Source organism: Pongo pygmaeus, chromosome 19 (assembly GCF_028885625.2).
Source record: "Pongo pygmaeus isolate AG05252 chromosome 19, NHGRI_mPonPyg2-v2.0_pri, whole genome shotgun sequence".
In the NCBI taxonomy this organism is placed as follows: Eukaryota; Metazoa; Chordata; class Mammalia; order Primates; family Hominidae; genus Pongo; species Pongo pygmaeus.
Genome location: NC_072392.2, coordinates 93,245,865 through 93,268,055, shown reverse-complemented (window position 1 = coordinate 93,268,055; position 22,191 = coordinate 93,245,865). Strand labels below are relative to the sequence as shown.

The following is a 22,191-nucleotide window of genomic DNA, read 5'->3' as shown; positions in this document are numbered from 1 at the left end:
AATGGAACTATAATCTGATTTGGATCATATCCCATTAGATTTGTTGTGCGCAGCCTCGCTTGCCCTACTAGCACAGCAATTTGATCTAAGTACAGAGTGAGTGTTTTGGTTGTATTGTGAGGTAGAAAAAGCCATTCAACCAGATCATCTGCTGGGTTTTTTTTTTATTATTTATGGCAGGAACAGTAAAAGCAAATTTTTCATAATGTTGGACAGCTAAAGGAATGGTAAAAAAGCAATCCTTTAGATCTATCACTATGAGAGGCCAGTATTTTGGGATCATTGTTGGGGAGGTCAGCCCTGATTGTAGTGCACCCATGGGTTGAATCACAGCATTAACAGCTTTTAAATCTGTTAACATTCTCCATTTTCCTGATTTTTTCTTAATGACAAATACAGGATAATTCTAAAGGGAGAAAGTAGGCTCTATATGTCCCTTTTGCAATTGTTCCTGCACCAGTTCTTTCAAAACCTCCCGTTTTTCCTGTTTCAGCAGCCATTGCTCCACCCAAACTGGTTTGGCCATTAGCCAAACAAGAAGAATGGGAATTGGAGGCTCAACAATGGCTGCTCCTAAAAATGACACCCCAATCTGGTCCGATCTGTTTGCCCTTCTAAAGGTTCTGATTGGCCATTTTTATTTTTTCCTAGTTCTTTTCCTGGGTGATATCCTATGTTTTTCATTACTTGTCTACTATTAATACTATATTGATCCATAGGAATAGATATTTCAGCATCCCATTATTGCAATAAGTCTCTACCCCATAAATTGACAGGAATAGGTGTAATGATAGGCTGAATTGTCCCTTCCTGACCATCAGGCCCTTGAGATGGTAAAAATCAAAGAACTCTGAAAAACTTCCGAGGCAGCTCCTACTCCAGCAATACCAATGGTTGCCTTTTGTTTAGGCCAGTGCGGGGGCCATTGCTTTATAGCAATAATAGAGACATCAGCTCCAGTATCTACTAGTCCTTCAAAATCTTTTCCCTGAATAGTTACTGTGCAAACAGGTCTTTTGTCAGACACTTGATTAACCCAATATACAGCTTTTCCTGCTGGATTAGTATTACCAAAGCCTCCTGTTCTTTTCACTGTTTTGCTTCCTAGTTTTATGTAAGGTAACAGCAACAACTGAGCAATTCTTTCTCCTGTGGAGGCAGACCATGGAGTCAAGGAACTAATAACAAACTGAATTTCTCCAGTATAATCAGAGTCAATTATTCCCGTATGTAGAGTAACACCTTTTTTTTTTTTTTTTTTGAGATGGAGTCTCACTCTGTCACCCAGGCTGGAGTGCAGTGGCACAATCTTGGCTCACTGCAAGCTCCGCCTCCTGGGTTCACGCCATTCTCTTGCCTCAACCTCCCGAGTAGCTGGGACTACAGGTGCCCACCACAACGCCTGGCTATTTTTTATTTATTTTTTAGTAGAGACAGGGTTTCACCATATTAGCCAGGATGGTCTCAATCTCCTGACCTCCTGATCTGCCTGCCTTAGCCTCCTAAAGTGCTGAGATTACAGGAGTGAGCTACCATGCCCGGCACACCTTTTAAATTTAGACTAGAACTTCCAAGTAATAGACCGACTGTTCCTGAGGATAAGGGTCTCCTAACTCCCATGGGGACCTTCTTTGGTGGCTCCCCAGGAAGTAAGTGTGTCCAGAACTGGTTCCTTCTGGTGGGTTCTTGGTCTTGCTGACTTCAAGAATGAAGCCACAGACCCTCACGGTAAGTGTTATAGCTCTTAAAGATGGTGTGTCCAGAGTTTGTTCCTTCAGATGTTCAGATGTGTCTGGAGTTTCTTCCTTCTGGTGGGCTTGTGGTCTTGCTTGACTTCAGGAGTGAAGCCACAGACCTTCGCAGTGTTACAGCTCTTAAAGGTGGCACGTCTGAAGTTGTTTGTTCCTCCTGGTGGGTTCGTGGTCTTGCTGACTTCAGGAATAAAGCCGCAGACCCTGGCCGTGAGTGTTACAGCTCATAAAGGTAGTGCAGACCCAGAGGGAGCAGCAGCAAGATTTATTGTGAAGAGCAGAAGAACAAAGCTTCCACAGCATGAAAGGGCACCCCAGCAGGTTGCCAGCTGCTGGCTCCGGTGGCCAGCTTTTATTCCCTTATTTGGCCCCACCCACATCCTGCTGATTGGTCCATTTTACAGAGAGGTGATTGGTCCGTTTTTACACAGTGCTGATTGGTGCGTTTACAAACCTTTAGCTAGACACAGAGTGCTGATTGATGTGTTTACAATCCTTAGCCAGACAGAAAAGTTCCCCAAGTCCCCACCCGACCCAGAAGCCCAGCTGGCTTCACCTCTCATAAGGAGATGGGAATTGTGCTGTAGAGGTCTACGGCAGCACTGCCTGCTGAAGCAGGGGACAATTGTTGCACATTTGTAAGGGCACTAGCTGTGCCTCGGTTTGTTGAGGGGCTCGAGGCGGGCCCCTCTTCCCATTTTCCGAAAGAGGTTGTCCATCCTTGCTAAATTTAGAATGACACTGACTTGCCCAGTGTTTGCCTTTCTTACACTGGAGACATATACCGGGATTTTTCTGTTGACTAATGGTAGTAATGTTTGCCTTTCGATTTCCTTTCCTACATTCCTTTCTTGGGTGTCCAAATTGACCACAATTAAAGCAAGGGCCTGAAAAATGGGGTATATTCTTTCCTACTCTTAATCCAGCCATAGCCTGAGCTAAAGGAGTAGCCTTATGTAAGTTACCTCCAATGCCATCGCAAGCCTTAATATATTTAGCTAAATGAGCCGTCCCTCTCAGGGGTCTAATAGCAGTTTGACACTCTACATTAGCATTATCGTATGCAAGAAGCTGTATTACAACATCCTGAGCCATTTTATCAGTTATGGCTTTATACACAGCCTCTTGGAGCAGAGCAATAAAATCAATATATGGTTCTTTAGGTCCTTGTCAGACAGAACTGACAGAAGGATATTTTTTGCCCGTAACGTTTATCCTTTCCTATGCCAGTAAGCACACAAAGCACAGCTGAACAATGGCAACATCCTCCATTACTGCTTGATTCTCTAATCGACCCCAATTAGGGCCAATTCCCATTAACTCTTCAAAGGAAACAGGCACAGGTGGCTGTGCTTGTATGTTTTCCCTTGCCTGAGTTTGAGCTTCATCAGCTCACCGGTTTTAAACTGCACATACTGAGATAGGGTGAGAACAGATTTTGTCAAAATATCCCAGCCACATGCTATTAATCTATTATCAAGAGCCATATTTTTAAATAGAGTTTGCACAAAAGGAGAGTTTGGTCCGTATTGACTAATGGCTTGCTTAAATTCCTTTATAACTTAAAAGGAAAAGTGGTCAGTTAGCTGTATTCTGTCCTCTCTGCTGGATGATAGTAACAGGAAATTGCCATGCTTCAAGGTCTCCCTCAGCTCTAGCTTTTTGAATAGAATTTTATATAGCATCACCAATTGCTCCAGGTTTTAATATTGCAACTATAGGAGCAGTAAGTTTTTCAGCTAATTCATCTTCTCACCCATTAAGAGGAGAGAGAGGAGGTGGCCATTCACTTAATTTAGCAGGTGGAGCTGACGGGCTAGTAAAACATACTTTTTTAGTTTTCCTTTCTTTAATCTCCTCCGGTAGCTGTTCCTCACACTCAGAATCTGAAGTTAGTTTTTTACACTCATCCTCCTCTTCCTCATCATCTGTTTGAAATGGCTCAAGAGCTGCCTTTATTAGAGCCCACATGACCAAACAGAAACTGGAATATCTGCTCCCTCTTTATACGCCTTTTTTAAATCTCTGCCGATTCTCTCCCATTCATCCAACTCCATAGTCCCTTGTTCCGGAAACCATGGGCAAAATTGCTTTACTGTACTAAAGAGTGATAACAAATTCTGAGTATTAACTTTCACTCCCCCTCTTCGTAATAAATGCCTTAAGAAATTTAAATAAGGCTGGGCGCGGTGGCTCACGCCTGTAATCCCAGCACTTTCGGAGGCCGAGGCAGGCGGATCATAAGGTCAGGAGATCGAGACCGTCCTGGCTAACACAGTGAAACCTTGTCTCTACTAAAAAAAAAAAAAATACAAAAAATTAGCCAGGTGTGGCTGCGGGCGCCTGTAGTCCCAGCTACTCGGGAGGCTGAGGCAGAATGGCCTGAACCCGGGAGGCGGAGCTTGCAGTGAGTCGAGATTGCGCCACTGCACTCCAGCCTGGGCGACAGAGCGAGACTCCGTCTCAAAATAAATAAATAAATAAATAAATAAATTTAAATAAGCAGAATGTCTGCTTTCACTTTATCCCATTGTTACCCTGGTTCTTCCGGGCGCTCAGCTTTCCTGCTGAGCTTCTAGACGCCTTTGGGTGTCCTTTGACGATGCGTCCTCTGCTTTCACACGCTCTAGCGTTCCTTCACCAGGGTCTTTGTCACCCCACGTTGGGCAGCCAGGAATGTTGGGGTGATCAGACCCAACACCAGGTTGTGGGGGCAACAAAGTCCGGCGGAGTCAAAGGAATTAGAAAAAGACAGTTTGAGAGAGAAAGTAGGACCAGGGGGGCCATCGCCAGTGTGGAGGCTGTGAAGACCCCAGCTTTGGGAGCCCATGGTATTTATTGGTGCTCAAACAAAGAAACAGGTGGTGAGGATGTGGGGATTGAAAGGAAACAGTGTATCAAGTGAACGAGAAACATATGGCTGCTTGAGAGAATGGGAGTGCTAGAAGCAAGGAGCCAGCAAGTCTAGCCGACATGCAAGCCCTGCCTCAGCTTCTCTCCCAACACTCAGCGTTTCTCCCAACAGCTTTCTGTTACCCACGTCTCTTAAAACCTAAACCCCTTGGCCGGGCGCAGTGGCTCACGCCTGTGATCCCAGCACTTTGGGAGGCCGAAGTGGGCAGATCACCTGAGGTCAGGAGTTCAAGAGCAGCCCAGCCAACATGGTGAAACCCCATCTCTACAAAAATACAAAAATTAGCTGTGCATGGTGGCGTGCACCTGTAACTCCAGCTACTGGGGAGGGTGAGGCAGGAGAATCGCTTTAACCTGGGCGAAGGAGGTTGCAGTGAGCCAAGATCACGCTATTGCACTCCAGCCTGGGTGACAGAGCGAGACTCCATCTCAAAAATAAAAGAACCTAAACTCCTTAACTTGAATTCAAGGCTCTCCACATCAAGCTGGTCTCTCTCCAGATTCACCTCCCACTGCAATGGTGGACCGCCTGGCATGAATCCACCATTCAGTGCCTTTGCCTTCTTTGTCACCCCCTCCACCTCAGCTTCTTTTGTCTCCTGTGTTCATTGTTCCCTTCAAATGGCATGTCCTCCTCCCCTCTACTGATGAAAGTCCCATGCCTTTTCCATAGCCTGGCTCAAATGCCCACTTACCTGTCTCAGCCCTCCTACCTGGTTGTGTGTGTAGTTTCTTTTTGTTTTGTTTTTGAGACGGAGTCTGGCTCTGTCACCCAGGCTGGGGTGCAGTGGCGTGATCTTGGCTCACTGCAACCTCTGCCTCCTGGGTTCAAGCAATTCTCCTGCCTCGGCCCCCGAGTAGCTGGGATTACAGGTGCCCCCACCTATTTTAGTAGAGACAGGGTTTCATCATGTTGGCCAGGCTGGTCACCTCAGCCTCCCAAAGTGCTGGGATTACAGGCGTGAGCCACAACGCCCAGTGGTTTTTTTTTGAGACACGGTCTTGCTCTGTCGCTCAGGCTGAAGTGCAGTGGTGCGATTATGGTTCACTGCAACCTTGAACTCCTGGGGGCTCAAGTGATCCTCCTGCCTCAGCCTCCTGAGTTGCTGGGACTATGGACATGTGTCACCACGCCTGGCTAATTTTTGTAGTTCTTGTAGAGATGAGATCTTGCTATGTTGCTCAGGCTGGTTTTGACCTCCTGACCTCATGTGATCCTCCTGCCTTGGCTTCCACAGTGTTTAGATTACAGGCGTGAGCCACCACGCCTGGCCTGTGTGTTCTTTCACAGCAGATACCAGAACCCTTTCCTGTTCCTCAGTGCTGTGTCGATAACTGTGCGGCTGATTTAACTGAGAGAAAAGGTAGGAATTGTTTTCTGAAGCATTCTGAATGAGAAGGGAAGCCTAATGAGTTTTGAATTTTATTGTGGCTAATACATTAGATGCATTATTAAGGTTTGACAACATGGTGACTGCCTATAAAGACTTTTGCAACCAGTGCCTGCAGCCTTCATTCCAAATGAACATTCTTGTGATGGCGCCAATGTTATAGACAAGCATTAACAGCCAAAAAGAAAAACAGAAATCTCCTTATGGTGTGAAAGTCCTCCCAGCTGCAGCTGCCCGGATGCCCAGAAGAGCCTTCCCAGCTGCAGAGGGTGATTTCAGTCCATGTCAACCCTCCTGCTTGTCTTTACAGCAGAATGAATTCTCTTTTGTCTCAGCCTTTCCCGATTCATGTTTTCTATCCTGAAAACAAAAAGACTGCAATTAGGCCCAGATGCCCAATCAGTGCTTTTCAAAGTGGTGAGAGGAGTTGGAAGCTGAAGGGGAAGCCGAGCAGTTACACCAGCAGGCACTAGCCCGCAGGCCTCGGTCCCAGGTCAGCATCCTCTCCTCTTCCTAGAGTTTCTCCCAAGGCCGGCCTTGGACTTTCCCCTGCCCCTTCCTTACCTGTGTAGACTCTCGTCCACACAAATCAGTTTATAGCAGCTTAGGGCATTTCCTGGTACCTGATTCTCTGAAGTTTAACATCTTCTTTTGTTGGCTCCTTGGGTGTCTGGCTGGCCTCAGCGATCATGTCTCGAATTTTCTGCAGGCAATCTGCCAGATTCCGGAACTGATAGCGGCTACTCTCAGAGGTGAGGATCAACTCTCCTAACCTGTTGATCTTGTTTTTATGCTGCAGAGAACAAATGAAAAACTGGAGTCCTACAGAGTAAAGGTTTAAAAGCCGCTGACGGATTTCTAGGGAAAGAAAGGGATGGTGGTTACCATGATGGCTATCTTCTGCCGCACGGGCTCTGCGATCCAGTCGGCAGTTGCCAAATGGAACCTGACTTCCGCCTTGGAATTCACTGTGGATGAAAGGGAGAAGGGAGCATGAGTGCCTGAGACTTCCAGGAAGGATCAACCCCTGGGTGACCAGTGACCATTCTGAAACAAAGGGAGGCCAGACACCTAACCATATACATTCTAGCCTATGTCCAAGTTGGCTATGAACAAGCCTGCAAAGACAGTGAGGCATTTTTGGGCAAAAATAGACTTCCAGTGACTAAGCACCCAGTGCTTCTCTTACAGTTTTACTGAATTAAAAAAAAAAAAAAAAAATGGAGGGAATAGGTTGCATCAGAACGAAGGAAACCTGTTCTTGGAGCTGGCTGCCACCTCACACTGCGATTTCTCTTTGTTTAGACTCACAAGCCGATCCTAGTCCTAGCAACCCACAGCTGAATGTCTGAGAATCAGACCACATTCAAAAGAATAAAGAGGATTATTATAAGCTGGCAGTATTAAAGCTTCTGCTGAAAAATCCCTTTATTTCATATGAACACAAACACAGAGCTCCTGAAGCCCATCTCTCAGCTACATTTTAAAGCAAAAGAAAGCAACAAGGCACCCCGTACCTTTGTTCACATTCTGCCCCCCAGGACCACTACTCCGACAATAAGATATTGTCACGCGATCTGTAAAACAGAAGAAAGTACACACGCAAAACTGATTACCTCATGGCAAATGTGCAAACTGCTAATTAACTATCAACACAGCTATCGCTATTACATATCTTTCTCTTTCAATGACTTTTTTTTTTTTTTTTTTGAGACAGAGTCTTGCTCTGTCGCCCAGGCTGGAGTGCTGTGGTGCAATCTCGGCTCACTGCAACCTCCGCCTCCCAGATTCAAGCAATTCTCCTGACTCAGCCTCCTGAGTAGCTGAGATTATAGGCGTGTGCCACCACACCCGGCTAATTTTTGTATTTTTAGTAGAGACGGGGTTTCACCATGTTGGTCAGGCTGGTCTCAAACTCCTGACCTCATGATCCACCCGCCTCCGCCTCCCAATCAATGAGTTTTATATACAGTCATCCCTTAGTAGCTGTGGGGGATTGGCTCTAGGACTCCTGTGGATACCAAAATCTGCGAATGCACAGTCCCTGATATAAAATGGTATATTTGTAAATAACCTGCACACATCCTCCTGCATACTTACAACCATCTCTAGATCACTTATAACACCTAATACAATATAAACAGTATAAATGCTATGTAAATAGTTGTTATACTGTATTGTTTAGGAAATAATGAGAAGAAAAAAATTCTCCATAAGCTGCAACCATCCTTTTTTGTTCTTTTTCAATTTTTTTTTTTTTTACAGACAGAGTCTCACTCTGTCACCCAGGATGGAGTGCAGTGATGCAATCAAAGCTCACTGCAGCGATCATAGCTCACTGCAGCCTCAAACTCCTGAGCTCAAGTGATCCTCCTGCCTCAGCCTCCCAAGTAGCTAGGACTACAGGCATGTACCACCTTACCCCGCTGAATTTTTTTTTTTTATTTCTTGTAGTTATGGGGTCTTGTTATGTTGCCCAGGCTAGTCTCAAACTTCTGGGCTAAAGTGATCCTCCCAAAGTGTTGGGGTTACAGGTGTGAGCCACCGTGCCCAGACTTTTTTTCAAATATTTTTGATCCACGGTTGATTCCATGGATGTGGAACTCACAGATACAGAGGGCCAACTATATATATAAATGTAACATTCAGATCAGTGAAGCTGGAGATTATTCACAGATGTCAAAACTGAAATTAGAGCAAGTAACTTTCTCAAAGTCACACAGACAGCAAAGAAAGTAAAATCAGGGCCGGGCGCGGTGGCTCACGCCTGTAATCCCAGCACTTTGGGAGGCCGAGGCGGGCAGATCACGAGGTCAGGAGATCGAGACCATCCTGGCTAACACGGTGAAACCCTGTCTCTACTAAAAATACCAAAAATTAGCCGGGCGTGGTGGCGGGCGCCTGTAGTCCCAGCTACTTGGGAGGCTGAGGCAGGAGAATGGCGTGAACCCGGGAGGCGGAGGTTGCAGTGAGCCAAGATTGTGCCATTGCACTCTAGCCAGGGCAACAGTGTGAGACTCCGTCTAAAAAAAAAAAAGAAAGTAAAACCAGGACTTGGCTGTCTGCTTCTACTCCTGTACATTCCACCTGTATCTGCTGCCCTCAATTTTTGCTGCTTGTTTTCAAGCAAGGATTATTTCAAAAGTTCAAACTAAGGCACAGAGTTAGTTTCATCCAAGATGTGGTGGATGTGGAATCTCAACAGACTATAAGCTCCAAGAGGGCAGGACTGTGTCTAATTCATGGTGTGTTCATGGGTGTTCCCTGGGCCTAGCTCACAGTTAGTGTTAAAACATCTCTTGGATATACGAGGAGCTGGGAGCTCTAGCTTCAAACACTGGCTCGATCACAAAGTGACCATGATCTTGGCAAAGTCTCACTGTTTTTCTGGGTCTAATTTTTGTTTGTTTTTAATCTCTAAAATGAGGTTTAATCCTTCCCTTTTTATAATTAATGAAAAGCAGTCTTGTCGTGTCTGAGGAATGTAGGGAAGGCATTATATTGGGAAAATTTCAAAAACTGCAAGAAATTTGGGTGGCAAGGAACTGTGGCACCACGGTGGCAGAGAGCTGGCCTCAGTGAGCAGTAGTGACTCATCTTGGGACTGCTTTTAAGAGGATTTCCTCCTTTGGAAAAACCAAATTAAATCCACTTTCTGACTAGGTAACAAGTACATGTGCCACTGCAGGGGAACAGTTCTGCCATGGTGATCGCTGGCAACCTTGCACACGGGCAAAGCTTGAGCTGCAGCTGACCAAAGTCTTCATAGGAATGGAACGCTTCGGGATCCCTGAGAGTGTGGGAGGCTGGTGAGGAGCTACTACCAGGCTACTGCCCACTTGCCTGCCTGTGTCCCCTTAGGAGGCTGTCACGAGACACTTCTCTTCGCCTCCAGTTCTGATGAGCTAGGAGGCTTTCTGCCTCCTCCCCTACACACATGCACCCCTTAGGGCACAGCTTCATTTTTTTTTTTTTTTGAGACAGGGTCTCACTCTGGCACCCAGGCTGGAGTCCAGTGGCACAATGACGGCTCACTGCAGCCTCAACATCCCAGGCTCAAGCGAACATCCCGGGCTCAAGGGATCCTTCCGCCTCAGCCTCTCAAGTAGCTGAGACTACAGGCGGGCACAGCCTCAAGCTACAAAACTGCCTCACTGCAGCATGGTATTGGCTCCTCAGCCATAGCGTGTCCTGTCCCTTGGGTTGCGGTCATCTGGCCTCTGTTTCAGAGTCATCTTGAGCAAGGGCCGCAGGGAGCCAGCACCTTTGGCTGTTCTTCCTCGCACTGCCTATGGAAGTCATACTCTCTCTGAATCTAAAAAAGGCTCATTGTTTCTTTGCAGGCTGTAACTGTTAGGCCTTGCTTATACTTGACAGGTACAAAATTTTACAGTTATGCAAATGGTTTATTTACATGGAAATGTCTCTCACTCTTGTCTCCCAGGCACAAAGTTTGTCTTATCTCCCTATTCCTCCAGGCAGTCACTGTATCCAGGGTGTTCCTTTCAGATACAGGTATCTCTCTACACAGATATGGATATAAATATAGATACAGATATACAGAAATAGATATTTCAGGCTGGGCGCGGTGGCTCATGCCTGTAATCCCAGCACTTTGGGAGGCTGAGGTGTGCAGATCATGAGGTCAGGAGATCGAGACCATCCTGGCTAACATGGTGAAACCCTGTCTCTACTAAAAAATACAAAAAATTAGCCGGGCATGGTGGCGGGAACCTGTAGTCCCAGCTACTCGGGAGGCTGAGGCAGGAGAATGGTGTGAACCTGGGAGGCGGAGCTTGCAGTGAGCTGAGATCGCGCCACTGCACTCCAGTCTGGGTGACAGAGAGAGACTCCGTCTCAAAAAAAAAAAAAAAAAAAAAAAGATATTTCAGAGATATAGATATGTAAAACACAAGTAGTAGCTTATAAACTCTCCTGCGTCTTCCTCTTTCAATTCATCTATTGTAAAGAGTGCTCTACGTCATGAGAATGTTAAGAGCTCTACACTCACGTGGCACACGGCACAGTACGATGCGACTGGTCACACTATCATTTATTTGCTATTCTAAATAATGCTGCAAAGATTCTAGTTCTGCACACCCACACCCAGAGATAGTCTCTTTACTTTAATTGGGCTGGAGAGATCTGGAAGGAATGTGTGAGGGATGAGAGAAATGACTGATTTTTTTTTTTTTTTTTCCTCTGAGACAGAGTTTCGCTGTGTCGCCCAGGCTGGAGTGCAGTGGTGCAATCTCAACTCACCACAACCTCTGCTTCCCAAGCTCAAGTGATTCTTTGTGCCTCAGCCTCCCAAGTAGCTGGGATCACAGGCGCCCACCACCACACCCGGCTAATTTTTGTATTTTTTTTTAATTTTATTTATTTATTTTTGAGACAGAGTCTCACTCCATTGCCCAGACTGGAGTGCAATGGCAGGATCTCAGCTCACTGCAACCTCTGCCTTCCGGGTTCAAGCAATTCTCCTGCCTCAGCTTCCTGAGTAGCTGGGATTATAGGCGCTCGCCACCACACCGGGCTAATTTTGTATTTTTAGTAGAGATGGGGCTTCGCCATGTTGGCCAGGCTAGTCTTGAACTCCTGACCTCAGATGATCCACCTGCCTTGGCCTCCCAAAGTGTTGGAATTATAGGCGTGAACCACTGCGCCTGGCCTAATTTTTATATTCTTAGTAGAGATGGGGTTTCACCATGTTGGTCATGCTGGTCTCAAACTCCTGGCCTCAAGTGATCTACCCACCTTGGGCTCCCAAATTGTTGGGATTACAGGTATGAGCCACCATGCCCAGCCAACAGGCATGATTTTTTTTTTTAATTTTTTATTTTTTCCAGATAGTTTTGCTCTTGTTGCCCAGGCTGGAGTGCAATGGCACGATCTCGGCTCACTGCAACCTCCACCTCCTGGGTTCAAGCGATTCTCCTGCCGCAGCCTCCCAAGTAACTGGGATTACAGGCACATGCCACCACGCAGCCAACTGATTTTTAAGAAAACAAAATTACTTACCTAGAGGGATGTCACTGTCGGCTTGCTTTGCACCATCCTGTAATGTCATGTACACAGTGTCAAATAAATATTACCTGCTGGGTGACTCCTAACTGGTTCAAGGCAACAAAGAAATGGTGTAAAGCCACGACACAAACATTATACGTTAGTATTTTCAGGTCCCCTGCAAAATCGTATCACGATGACAGAAAAAGCATCCTCAGACTCCAGAGGTACCACCTCAGAAACACTCCTCTAGGAAAATGGATCTGATGTCTCCAGCCTTCCCTGCCCCAGCCTTAGCTAGTGTCAGGCACCATCAGAGGCCTGGCTCCAGCGGGAGGGGGAGCCACAGTGCACATGCATCAGGGAGCCTCCAAAAGCAACACCCTCTGTCAACCTGGAGCAACAAGCCTGGTGGGCCACCCTGTTCTTTCCGGGGCCACAGGAGACTCCCACACAAGGCAGTCCACCTTGGACAGTGACTGTAATTGCACCCTGAGGGTTTCTGTCAAACTAACTACTCACTCCAGGACTTCTCACCTCCATGTCTCTCTCTCTTTCTTGCTGTTCCTCAAGCAGCAATGCCCTTCAGCCTTAAAGCTTTGTATCCACAAGGCCCAGTGCAAACACACCCACTCTGAGGCTTTTCTGGCCCTCCAGGCTCAAAGCATCAGTATCCACAGGTGCACTCCCCCTGACTACCTTCATTTCTTTTTGAGATGGAGTCTCGCTCTGTAGCCCAGGCTGGAGTGCAATAGTGTGATCTCAGCTCACTGCAACCTCCACCTCTTGGGTTCAAGTGATTCTCCTGCCTCAGCTTCCTGAGTAGCTGGGATTACAGGTGCATGCCACCATGCACAGCTATTTTTTTTTTTTTTTTTGTATTTTTAGTAGAGATGGGGTTTCACTATGTTGGCCAGGATGGTTTCGAGCTCCTGACCTCAAGTGATCCGCCCGCCTTGGCCTCCCAAAGTGCTAAGATTACAGGCGTGAGCTACCACGCCCAGCCTGTCTTCATTTCTTTCATCTTAGAATTATTTGGGAGTGGGCCAGGTGCAGTGGCTCACCCCTGTAATCCCAGCAATTTGGGAGGCCAAGACGGGTGGATCACTTGAAGTCAGGAGTTTGAGACCAGCCTGGCCAACATGGTGAAACCTCCCTTCTACTAAAAACACAAAATTAACTAGGCATGGTGGCACACACCTGTAATCCTAGCTACTGGGGTAGGCTGAGGCAGGATTGCTCGAACCCAGGAGATGGAGGTTGTAGTGAGCTGAGATCAGGACACTGCACTCTGCTTGGGACACTGCACTCCAGCCCGGGTGACAGAACGAGACTCTGTCTCGGAAAAAAAAAAGAAAAAGAAAAAGAATTATAGGGGGTAAAAACCCTTATCCTACTCCACCTGTCTGCAGCACTGAAGATCATGGGCCACACCCTCCTTCCTGAAGCATGTTCCTTCTGTAATTTTCCTCTTACCTTCCTAGGACTCTTCTCACTCTCCTTTGCTAGCTCTTTGCAACTTTTAAACACTGACATGCCCTTGAAATAGTTCTCTCTCTCTCCTCTTTCCTTCCCTAGAATACTTCATCTATGCTGATGAAAAAAGCCTGTTTTTTGTTTTTGTTTTGAGACAGAGTCTCACTCTGTTGCCCAGGTTGGAGTGCAGTGGTGCAATGTTGGCTCACTGCAACCTCTGCCTCCTGGGTTCAAGCGATTCTCCTGCCTCAGCCTCCTGAGTAGCTGGGACTACACGTGTGTGCCACCACGCCCGACTAATTTTTGTATTTTTAGTAGAGACGGGGTTTTACCACATTGGCCAGGCTGGTCTTGAACTCCTGACCTCAAGTGATCTACCCTTGGCCTCTGAAAGTGCTGGGATTACAGGCATGAGTCACTGCGCCTGGCCAGAAAATAGCCTGTTTTTGACACCCAACTTTCTGGCTCAAACTCAAACCTTTCTCCTCAGCTCCACACCCATATACCCAACTGCTACTCAGCGTCTCTTCTCAGATGTCTAATGGACTCAAACCTTAAGCCTCCTCACAGGACTTCCCTTACTAATAATCTGAGGTAGCCTCAGCACTCTGTTGCAGCACCCTGGCCTATTCATTACATTACTTCTCACTACCTGATATTTTCCCTATTTGTTTACTGTCTGCTCCTTCCACTAGAATTAAGCTCCACGAAGGAGAGAGATCCTATTTTGTTTATCATGGCTGTATATGCTAGACTCAAGTAGTGCCTGACACAGTAGGTATACAATAAACATTTTATTGAATGAATGAACAAACAAATGAATGCTATTGCCACTCTCTCATCTCAGTTAACAGCAACTCAGTCCTTTCATTGCTCAAGGCCCCAGACCTGGCTAGGCATGGTGGCTCACGCCTGTAATCCCAGCACTTTGGGAGGCTGAGGTGAGCAGATCATTTGAGGTCAGGAGTTTGAGACTGGCCTGCCCAACATGGTGAAAACCCTGTCTCTACTAAAAATGCAAAAATATGAGCCGGGCATGGTGGTGCACACCTGTAATACCAGTCACTCGGGAGGCTGAGGCACAAGAATCACTTGAACCCAGGAGGCGGAGGTTGCAGTGAGCTGAGATCACGCCACCGCACTCCAGCCTGGATGACAGAGTAAGACCCTGTCTCAAAAAAAAAAAAAAAAAAAAGGCCTGGCACGGTTGCTCATACCCGTAATCCCAGCACTTTGGGAGGCCGAGGCGGGCAGATCACAAGGTCAGGAGATCAAGACCATCCTGGCTAATATGGTGAAACCCCGTCTCTAGTTAAAAAAAAAAAAAAAATTAGCCGGTTGTGGTGGTAGGCGCCTGTAGTCCCAGCTACTCAGGAGGCTGAGGCAGGAGAATAGCACGAACCCGGGAGGCGGAGCTTGCAGTGAGCAGAGATCGCGTCACTGCACTCCAGCCTGGGCGACAGAGTGAGACTCAAAAAAAAAAAAAAAAAAAAAAAAAAGGCCCCAGACTTCAATTCCTCTTTTATTCTCACTTCTCACATCCAATCAGCAAATCCTGCAGGCTTTCTTTCCAAAATATGTCTAGGATCTGACCAATTCTCATGACTCCTACTGCTTCCACCCTGCTTATCATCTCTTGTCCTATATTGCAATTTCCTTACTTGTCTCCCTGATCTTGGCATCCTCTATCCGTTCTCTATAAGGATCTCTGAGTGATCCTTGTAAAACTAACATAATTCCATTCTCCTGCTTCAAGCTCTCCAATAGGTCTCCCTTGCGTTCAGAGGAAAGGCTGGAGGCCAGTAAGTCCTAGAAACAGGCCTTTCCCCAGCCATCCCTCTCTTTGGCTTTCTCTCCTGACTCCCCTGCTGAGCCACACCTGGTGATTGCTACTGCCTTCAGGTTATTGCACTTTCTCTTCCCTCTGCCTAGGATGCTCATCTGCCCCCTATTCTCATGACTTGCTGTCTGGCTTCTTCCAGGTGGTTATTCAAATGTCACCTCATTGACGGCGTTCCTAGACAATCCTACTTAAAATTGCAACCCTACTCCCTACCTCTGGCACTACTTCTTCCTTCTTGGCTTTATTTTCTGCAAAGTACTACCTCACACATTCTATATTAGTCATTTACTTATTGCCTGTCTCCCTCCACTAGAACATAAGCTCCACAAGCTTTAGAATTTCAATTTTGTTTGCTACTCCATCCCCTAGCCTAGCACAGCTTTTGTTGAGTGAGTGAGTGAATTAACGAACAAATGAATGGATATTCTTTTCCAGTCCTGTAAGTGGAAGCTCAATGGGTTTGGGTGGGTCTTATCTCTCTTGCTCCGGGGCTTGATTCAATGCCTGCACATAGCGGGCTAAATAAATGCATCCTGAAGGAACGATCGAGAAGCTGTTTTATTCGCGCGTCCTGGGGTTACTAGAAGCAATGGACAGTGTAACGTCCCAAAGGGTAGCAAACAACTTGGCAGCCTCTTGCCTTTATTGTCCGCCTTGGAGGGCCAGAATGCCCATATTTCCCCTTGGGACTGGAATTTGGTCTTGAGGGCCAAGGACACGAACGTGGAAAAGCTGGCAGCCTCGAAAGAAGCATACCTAGCCGGCCTTCCCGGCTCCTGCACATCTCGCGCTACAGAGAGCACCCCACTCCCGGCCAGGTTAGCGCGAACAGCCAGCCCCCTCCCGCGGCGACCGTCACGTAGCCCCCCCGACGTAGCTCCACATCCCGCCAATGGGGCCCGGGGTTCCTAACGTGACCCAATAGCCTGACAAAACGGCCTTTCCGTCCAGTCCTTTCTGGCTCACCGGGACCCTCCAGGCGGTGTCCGAGCCCTGAGATTCGGGGTACAGCTTGTCCAGGCTGTAGCTGCTCTTGAACTGAGTGCCGTCTTTCTGCTTGTGCAGCGCCCGGCGTGGGCACCGTGCGGGGGGTGGGAGCAGCCAGACTCCGGCTCGGCTCAGGCCCCAGCGCAGGCACCTGGTGGCCGCCATGCTCAGGTCTTGCGACTGCTTCCGGCGGGCGCTTCCTCCTCGCGGTCCGCAAACTCGAGCCGTCGTCAAGCTTTGGTTCCGCGCAGTTTCTAGGGCCCGCCGAGGGGAGGCAGCAAGCTGGAGTCCCGGCCCGGGAGGCCTGGTTGGCTGGGGAAGACGGTGGCCAGACAGCGAGCTGCTACCGGAAGAGTGCCCCGATCTTGTGTCCCCCAGAAACACCACTTCTCTCCTTTCAGAGTCCGTGCCCTCCGCCTGGACCGCCCACTGCCCAATTCAAACATCAGCGAGGCCTGCCCGGCCAGCCTGGGGCATCTCCCGCCCCGCGCTTCCCAGCCCCTTTATTCTGCCCTAATTTATCTTTTTTCTCTTCCTTTACAAAAATCACTCAGTCCTAATTGTCTAATTGCTGTCTCCTAGCCGGAGTGTGAGCTCCAGGAGGGCACCGGCTCACTGCTGTATCCCCAGCACCCAGAACATGGCACATCGTGGGCACCCCATGAGTACTGATAAAATGAATTCTGTAGGAATGTATTTTTGAAAGTTGGGTTCTGGTAGAGCTGAGTTTTAGGAACGCCAGGCTCTTTTTACAAGGCAGCCTATGAGAAAATTCCCCGCTGAGCACGTGTGTGTACTGGCTTATACCCAGCAGCTCTGCAGGACAAATACCAGATGGGAGGAGGAGGCAGGTCACCGAAAGAAATGTTTGCAAAACCTGGAACATCGTCCCCCGCCCTTCAGCTTTATGGAGCAAGATGATGCTTTCTTCCAGCCAGGAGAGAGGGGGTCCCTGGGGAGGTAGGGAGAGAATTCAGAGAACTGCCGGCTAACTAGAACCCTTTCATAGCGCTGGTAAGGGATGAACTACAGACAAGTTCCAATTCCGAAAAAGGTTCAAAGTAGAGCAAGCAGTGTTTGAAAACAGCTAAACCTTAGTTAAGTTACTGTGTTGAGAGGCAATGTGGTAAATGGAAACAAAGCTAAATAAATGTTCATAATTATTAGTAATGCTAGCGATTGTTTCTTAATGAAGAGTTCTATTTTTAGGAACAAGCATAATTATCTAGAAAAATGTGCCCCCGGGGATGCTGGCTGATTGAAACAAGGAGATTGCCATCAAACCAAGGTTTTACCATCTCAGCATTATGGCTACAGCAAATCTTTAAGAAGGAATAAACCACTCTCCAAGCACTGGCTTTATAAGCTCAGACTAGAAAGGGGTGACAATTGACATATCTCGGGCTCTAGGTTGGGAGGAGAGTCTCCTGGGTCCCGCCCTGTCTGAGTTAGTCCCAAGACCTCAAAGGGAATAGAGGCATCTCCATGGCAACTGGAATAAGCTGCTCAGGGGGGCAAAACCAGGCATTCACTCAGGTCGGGGGCTAAGGGGTTATGAGTAATAAAGTCAGAACCTTTCCATGACATCATTGCTCTGAGGCTGGGCTCCAGCTCTGCACCTGACCCAAGGCAATAGGAAAAGGAAGCTGCAGGTTTCCATGGCCCCAAATAAACACAGCCTGCTCGGGCCATCTGGTGGCCTGGATTCTGGGAGAGGAGGTGGGTAGAGGAGCGAATGAGACAAGCTGCCCTGGGGTGGAGAGAGGAGCAGCTGGCAAGCTCCTCTTACCTGCTGCTGCCATGAACTATCCAGAATGGGGGCCCTGGGAGAAAGGCCAGAAAGGGGCCACCTGTTCTCCCAAAAACATGGGCACTAAAGGCTGAGGCCAGTCTTCCCTTCCTCCTCCTTGGTTTTCTGTAGGCTGAGATGTGCTTCAGGGAGGGGCATTCACGGGAGAAGAGAGGAAAGAGGTCATTCCTGGCAGCTGAGGAGCTTGCAGACACCAGCCCTTCTATAGGGCCTATGAGTTGGGGTACTATTCCTATGTAGGGAGTCCACATGATTCCCCTTTCTTCTTCTCTGTACTGCCCTCGGTCAGGAGGCCTCCTTTTTTTTTTTTTTTGAGATTGAGTCTCGCTCTGTTGCCGAGGCTGGAGTGCAGTGGCACGATCTCAGCTCACTGCAACCTCTGCCTCCTGGGTTCAAGCAATTCTCCTGCTTCAGCATCCCAAGTAGCTGGGACTACAGGCGCGCACCACCATGCCTGACTAATTTTTGTATTTTTAGTAGAGATGGGATTTCACCATGCTGGCCAGGCTGGTCTCGAGCTCCTGACCTCGTGATCCGCCTGGCTCACTCGGCCTCCCAAAGTGCTGGGATTACAGGCATGAGCCACCATGCCCGGCCAGATGGCCTCTTAAAACTCATCATTGACCAGGTGTGGTGGCTCTCACCTGTAATCTCAGCACTCTGGGAGGCCAGAGTGGGTGGATCACCTGAGGTCAGGGGTTCAAGCCAGCCTGGCTAACAAGGCAAAACCTCGTGTCTACTAAAAAAATGCAAAAATTAGCTGGGCATGGTGGCACACACCTGTAATCCCAGCTACTTGGGAGACTGAGGCTGGAGAATCGCTTGAACCCAGGAAGCGGAGGTTGCAGTGAGCTGAGATTGCGCCACTGCACTCCAGCCTGGGTGACAGAGCAGGACTCCGTCAAAAAAACAAAACAAAACAAAACAAAACTCATCGTTATGTGTAGATAGGGAATGTGCAATGAGGCATGGTGGACTCATGGTGCAATGAGGCATGGTCAGGACTAAGTTTAAATATTTATTTTTTTATTAAAAAAATATAAAATGTGTCCATGTCTTAACTGCTGGTAACTGTGACTACTACTTTATTTTTAAATTGTATTATTATTATTTTTTGAGACAAGGTCTCGCTCTGTCACTCAGGCTGGAGTGCTGCTATGATCATGGCTCACTGCAGCCTCGGCCTCCTCGGCTCAAACTATCCTCCCACCTCAGCCTCCGAAGTAGCTGGGATTACTGGCATGTGCTGGCTAATTTGTGTATTTTTTGTAGAGACAAGATTTCTTGTCTCTACCAGCCTAGGCTGGTCTTGAACTCCTGGGCTCAAGCAATCCACTTACCTTGGCCTCCCAAAATGCTGGGATAATAAGCGTGAGCCACTATGCCCAGCCAAGTTTGAATATTTCTATGTGACCTTGAATTACTAACCTGACCTCTAAGTTTTTGTATCCTCATCAGTAAAATGGAGATTTTCTAGTCATCTCATAAAGTTCCTGAGGATAGTAAACACATATAAAACACTTAACACAGTGCTTGGCATGAAGTCAGCAGGCAAGAAAAATTAGCTGCTACTAAGGGATGCTATGTGCATGCAGGTTCCTTAGGGGAAACTTTTCTTTCAGACACCTGATTACTATTGTCTTTTTTCCTCTGTAGCCCTGGAGTGGGAAATCCAGTTCGATGAACCGTATTCCAACCTTCTTTCCTTCTTCCCTGAGGGGATGGGCAGCACAGAGCTGCCCCCCTCTCCCTGGAAGGTACTTCCTTCATTGCTACCCTTATCTGCCTGGTCCCCCAAAACTGAGGCCACCCCCCAGCTCTCAGCTCAGGATCCCCAGGGAGGGCAGAGGCAGGTCTGTTTGGCTAGCTCCCCTCCCCAAGTGGGGCGGTGGGTTTGGCCCTGGGAGAGGAGAAGGGTGCCAGTTCAGGGGAGGAAAGAACAGGGCGGGGGCCGGGGGGTGGGGAGGAGCCCCTGGGGAGGCAGCAGGGAGTATCTGTCCACAGAGCAAGGACAAAGTGGTGATCAGGAGGGAAGAAGGGAAAGAAATGCATCCAGAGGGCAGTTTAGAAAGCTGAGGGAGGCCAGGCATGGTGGCTCACTCCTGTAATCCCAGCACTTTGGGAGGCCAAGGTGGGAGGATCATTTGAGCCCAGGAGTTCAAGACCAGCCTGGACAATATGGCAAGACCTGGTCTCTACAAAAAATTAAAAAAAAAAAATTAGCCAGCATAGTCCCAGCTACTGGAGAGGCTGAAGGGAGAGGATCACTTCAGCCCAGGAGCTGGAGGCCGAGTAAGCTACAGTTGTGCCACTGCACTCCAACCTGGGCAACAGAGCAAGACCCTGTCTTAAAAAAAAAAAAAGGGCTGAGGGAGAGAAGGATGGCTGGATTCACGCCACGGCTTCCTTCGTCTCTCAGGTGTGACTGCTCCATGTGGTCACCACCACCTGCTCCCCATCCTGGTGATGACAGGTGACAACAGGATGGGAAAACCCAACAGCCACTTGCATGCTGCCCTTGTGAACCCCCCATGCTGTTCAGTTGATATACTAAGCACAGCAGTTTGGGGCCCAGCCCTGGGCTTGCCACACCACACTTTTTTTTTTTTTTTTTTTTTGAGACTGAGTCTCACTCTGTCACCAGGCTGGAGTGCAGTGGTGTGGTCTAGGCTCACTGTAACCTCAGCCTCCTGAGTTCAAGCAACTCTTGTACCTCAGCCTCCGGAGTAGCTGGGATTACAGGTGCGCACCATCATGCCTGGCTAATTTTTGTGTTTTTAGTAGAGATGGGGTTTCGCCATGTTGGCCAGGCTGGTCTCCAACTCCTGGGCTCAAGTGATCCTCCTGCCTCCGCCTCCCAAAGTGCTGGGATTACAGGCATGAGCCACCGTGCCCAGCCCCACACCACACTTTCCTCCCCTCCTGAGTTCAAGGGAAGTTGTTCCCCATCAGGACATTGGGGGAAGGAGTTTTAGGGGGAAGCCTGCATTTCTCCCCCAGCTCCAGCTGGCCCCTGAGTCTACCTCGCTGAGAAGACTTTGGAAGTTCTTCCACAGACTCAGGTCGTGTGGGCTGGTGGAATTGGAGTCCACAGAGCTGCCTTTTTTTGTCTGGAGACGGGAGAGTGAAGCTAGCAAGAAACCCCTCAAAGATTCAGGAGCATTTTCCTCTCTGATTTTGGAAGTCCCTCATTGGAAAGGTCCACCCAGGCTGCTGGGGCGAGAAGGAGTGGTGGCGTTGGCAGTGTGAGGCGAAGGAAGATACCCTAGAGGTGCCCCCTTTGATCAGGATCCACAGTCCTGTTTCTAGGCTTCCAATATCTGAGCTTGGACAGCAATTCTTTTTTTTTTTTTGCTTTTTTTTTTTTGAGACGGAGTCTCGCTCTGTTGCCCAGACTGGAGTGCAGTGGCGCGATCTAGGCTCACTGCAAGCTCCACCTCCCAGGTTCACACCATTCTCCTGCTTCAGCCTCCCGAGTAGCTGGGACTAAAGGTGCCCACCGCCGTGCCCGGCTAATTTTTTCTTGGACAGCAATTCTTAAGTTCAGGATGGACATTACTAAATCTGGAGACGGCTGGGTGGAGCAAGGGAAGTTTGAAAAAGCACTATCATTTTGCTTTTTTTTTTTTGATGGAGTCTTGCTCTGTCACCCAGGTTGGAGGGCAGTGGTGCGATCTCGGCTCACTGCAACCTCCTTTTCCCGGTTCAAGTGATCCTCCCACCTCAACCTCCTAAGTAGCTAGGATTTTTGTATTTTTAGTAGAGATGGGGTTTTACCATGTTGGCCAGGCTGGTCTCGAACTGTTGATGTCACATGATCTGCCCACCTTAGCCCCCCAGTGCTGGGATTACAGGCGTGAGCCAACTCGCCCAGCCTATCATTTTGCATTGAGGAAAACAGAAAACCCAACAGATTGACGGCACTTCCAGAACAAGAGGGAGGCTGGTGTAATCTTGGTGATGGGGACCCCTCCAGAAGATGAACCCCTCTATGTACCGTCCTCTGTATAACAT

At 48.2% G+C, this 22,191-nt stretch overlaps 1 protein-coding gene across 1 annotated transcript; it reads right to left on the bottom strand.

The window, feature by feature from the left end:
* Positions 1 to 6,074: 6,074 nt before the first annotated feature.
* On the bottom strand, positions 6,075 to 17,529 carry MRPL58 (mitochondrial ribosomal protein L58). Its single transcript, XM_054456325.2, has 6 exons — positions 16,347 to 17,529; positions 12,077 to 12,113; positions 7,573 to 7,632; positions 6,941 to 7,023; positions 6,679 to 6,848; positions 6,075 to 6,415 (listed from the first exon to the last, which is right to left on the bottom strand). Exons 1-6 carry the CDS (start codon positions 16,530 to 16,532, stop codon positions 6,331 to 6,333), a joined length of 621 nt encoding a protein of 206 aa, XP_054312300.2. The 5' UTR covers positions 16,533 to 17,529; the 3' UTR covers positions 6,075 to 6,330.
* Positions 17,530 to 22,191: the final 4,662 nt, after the last annotated feature.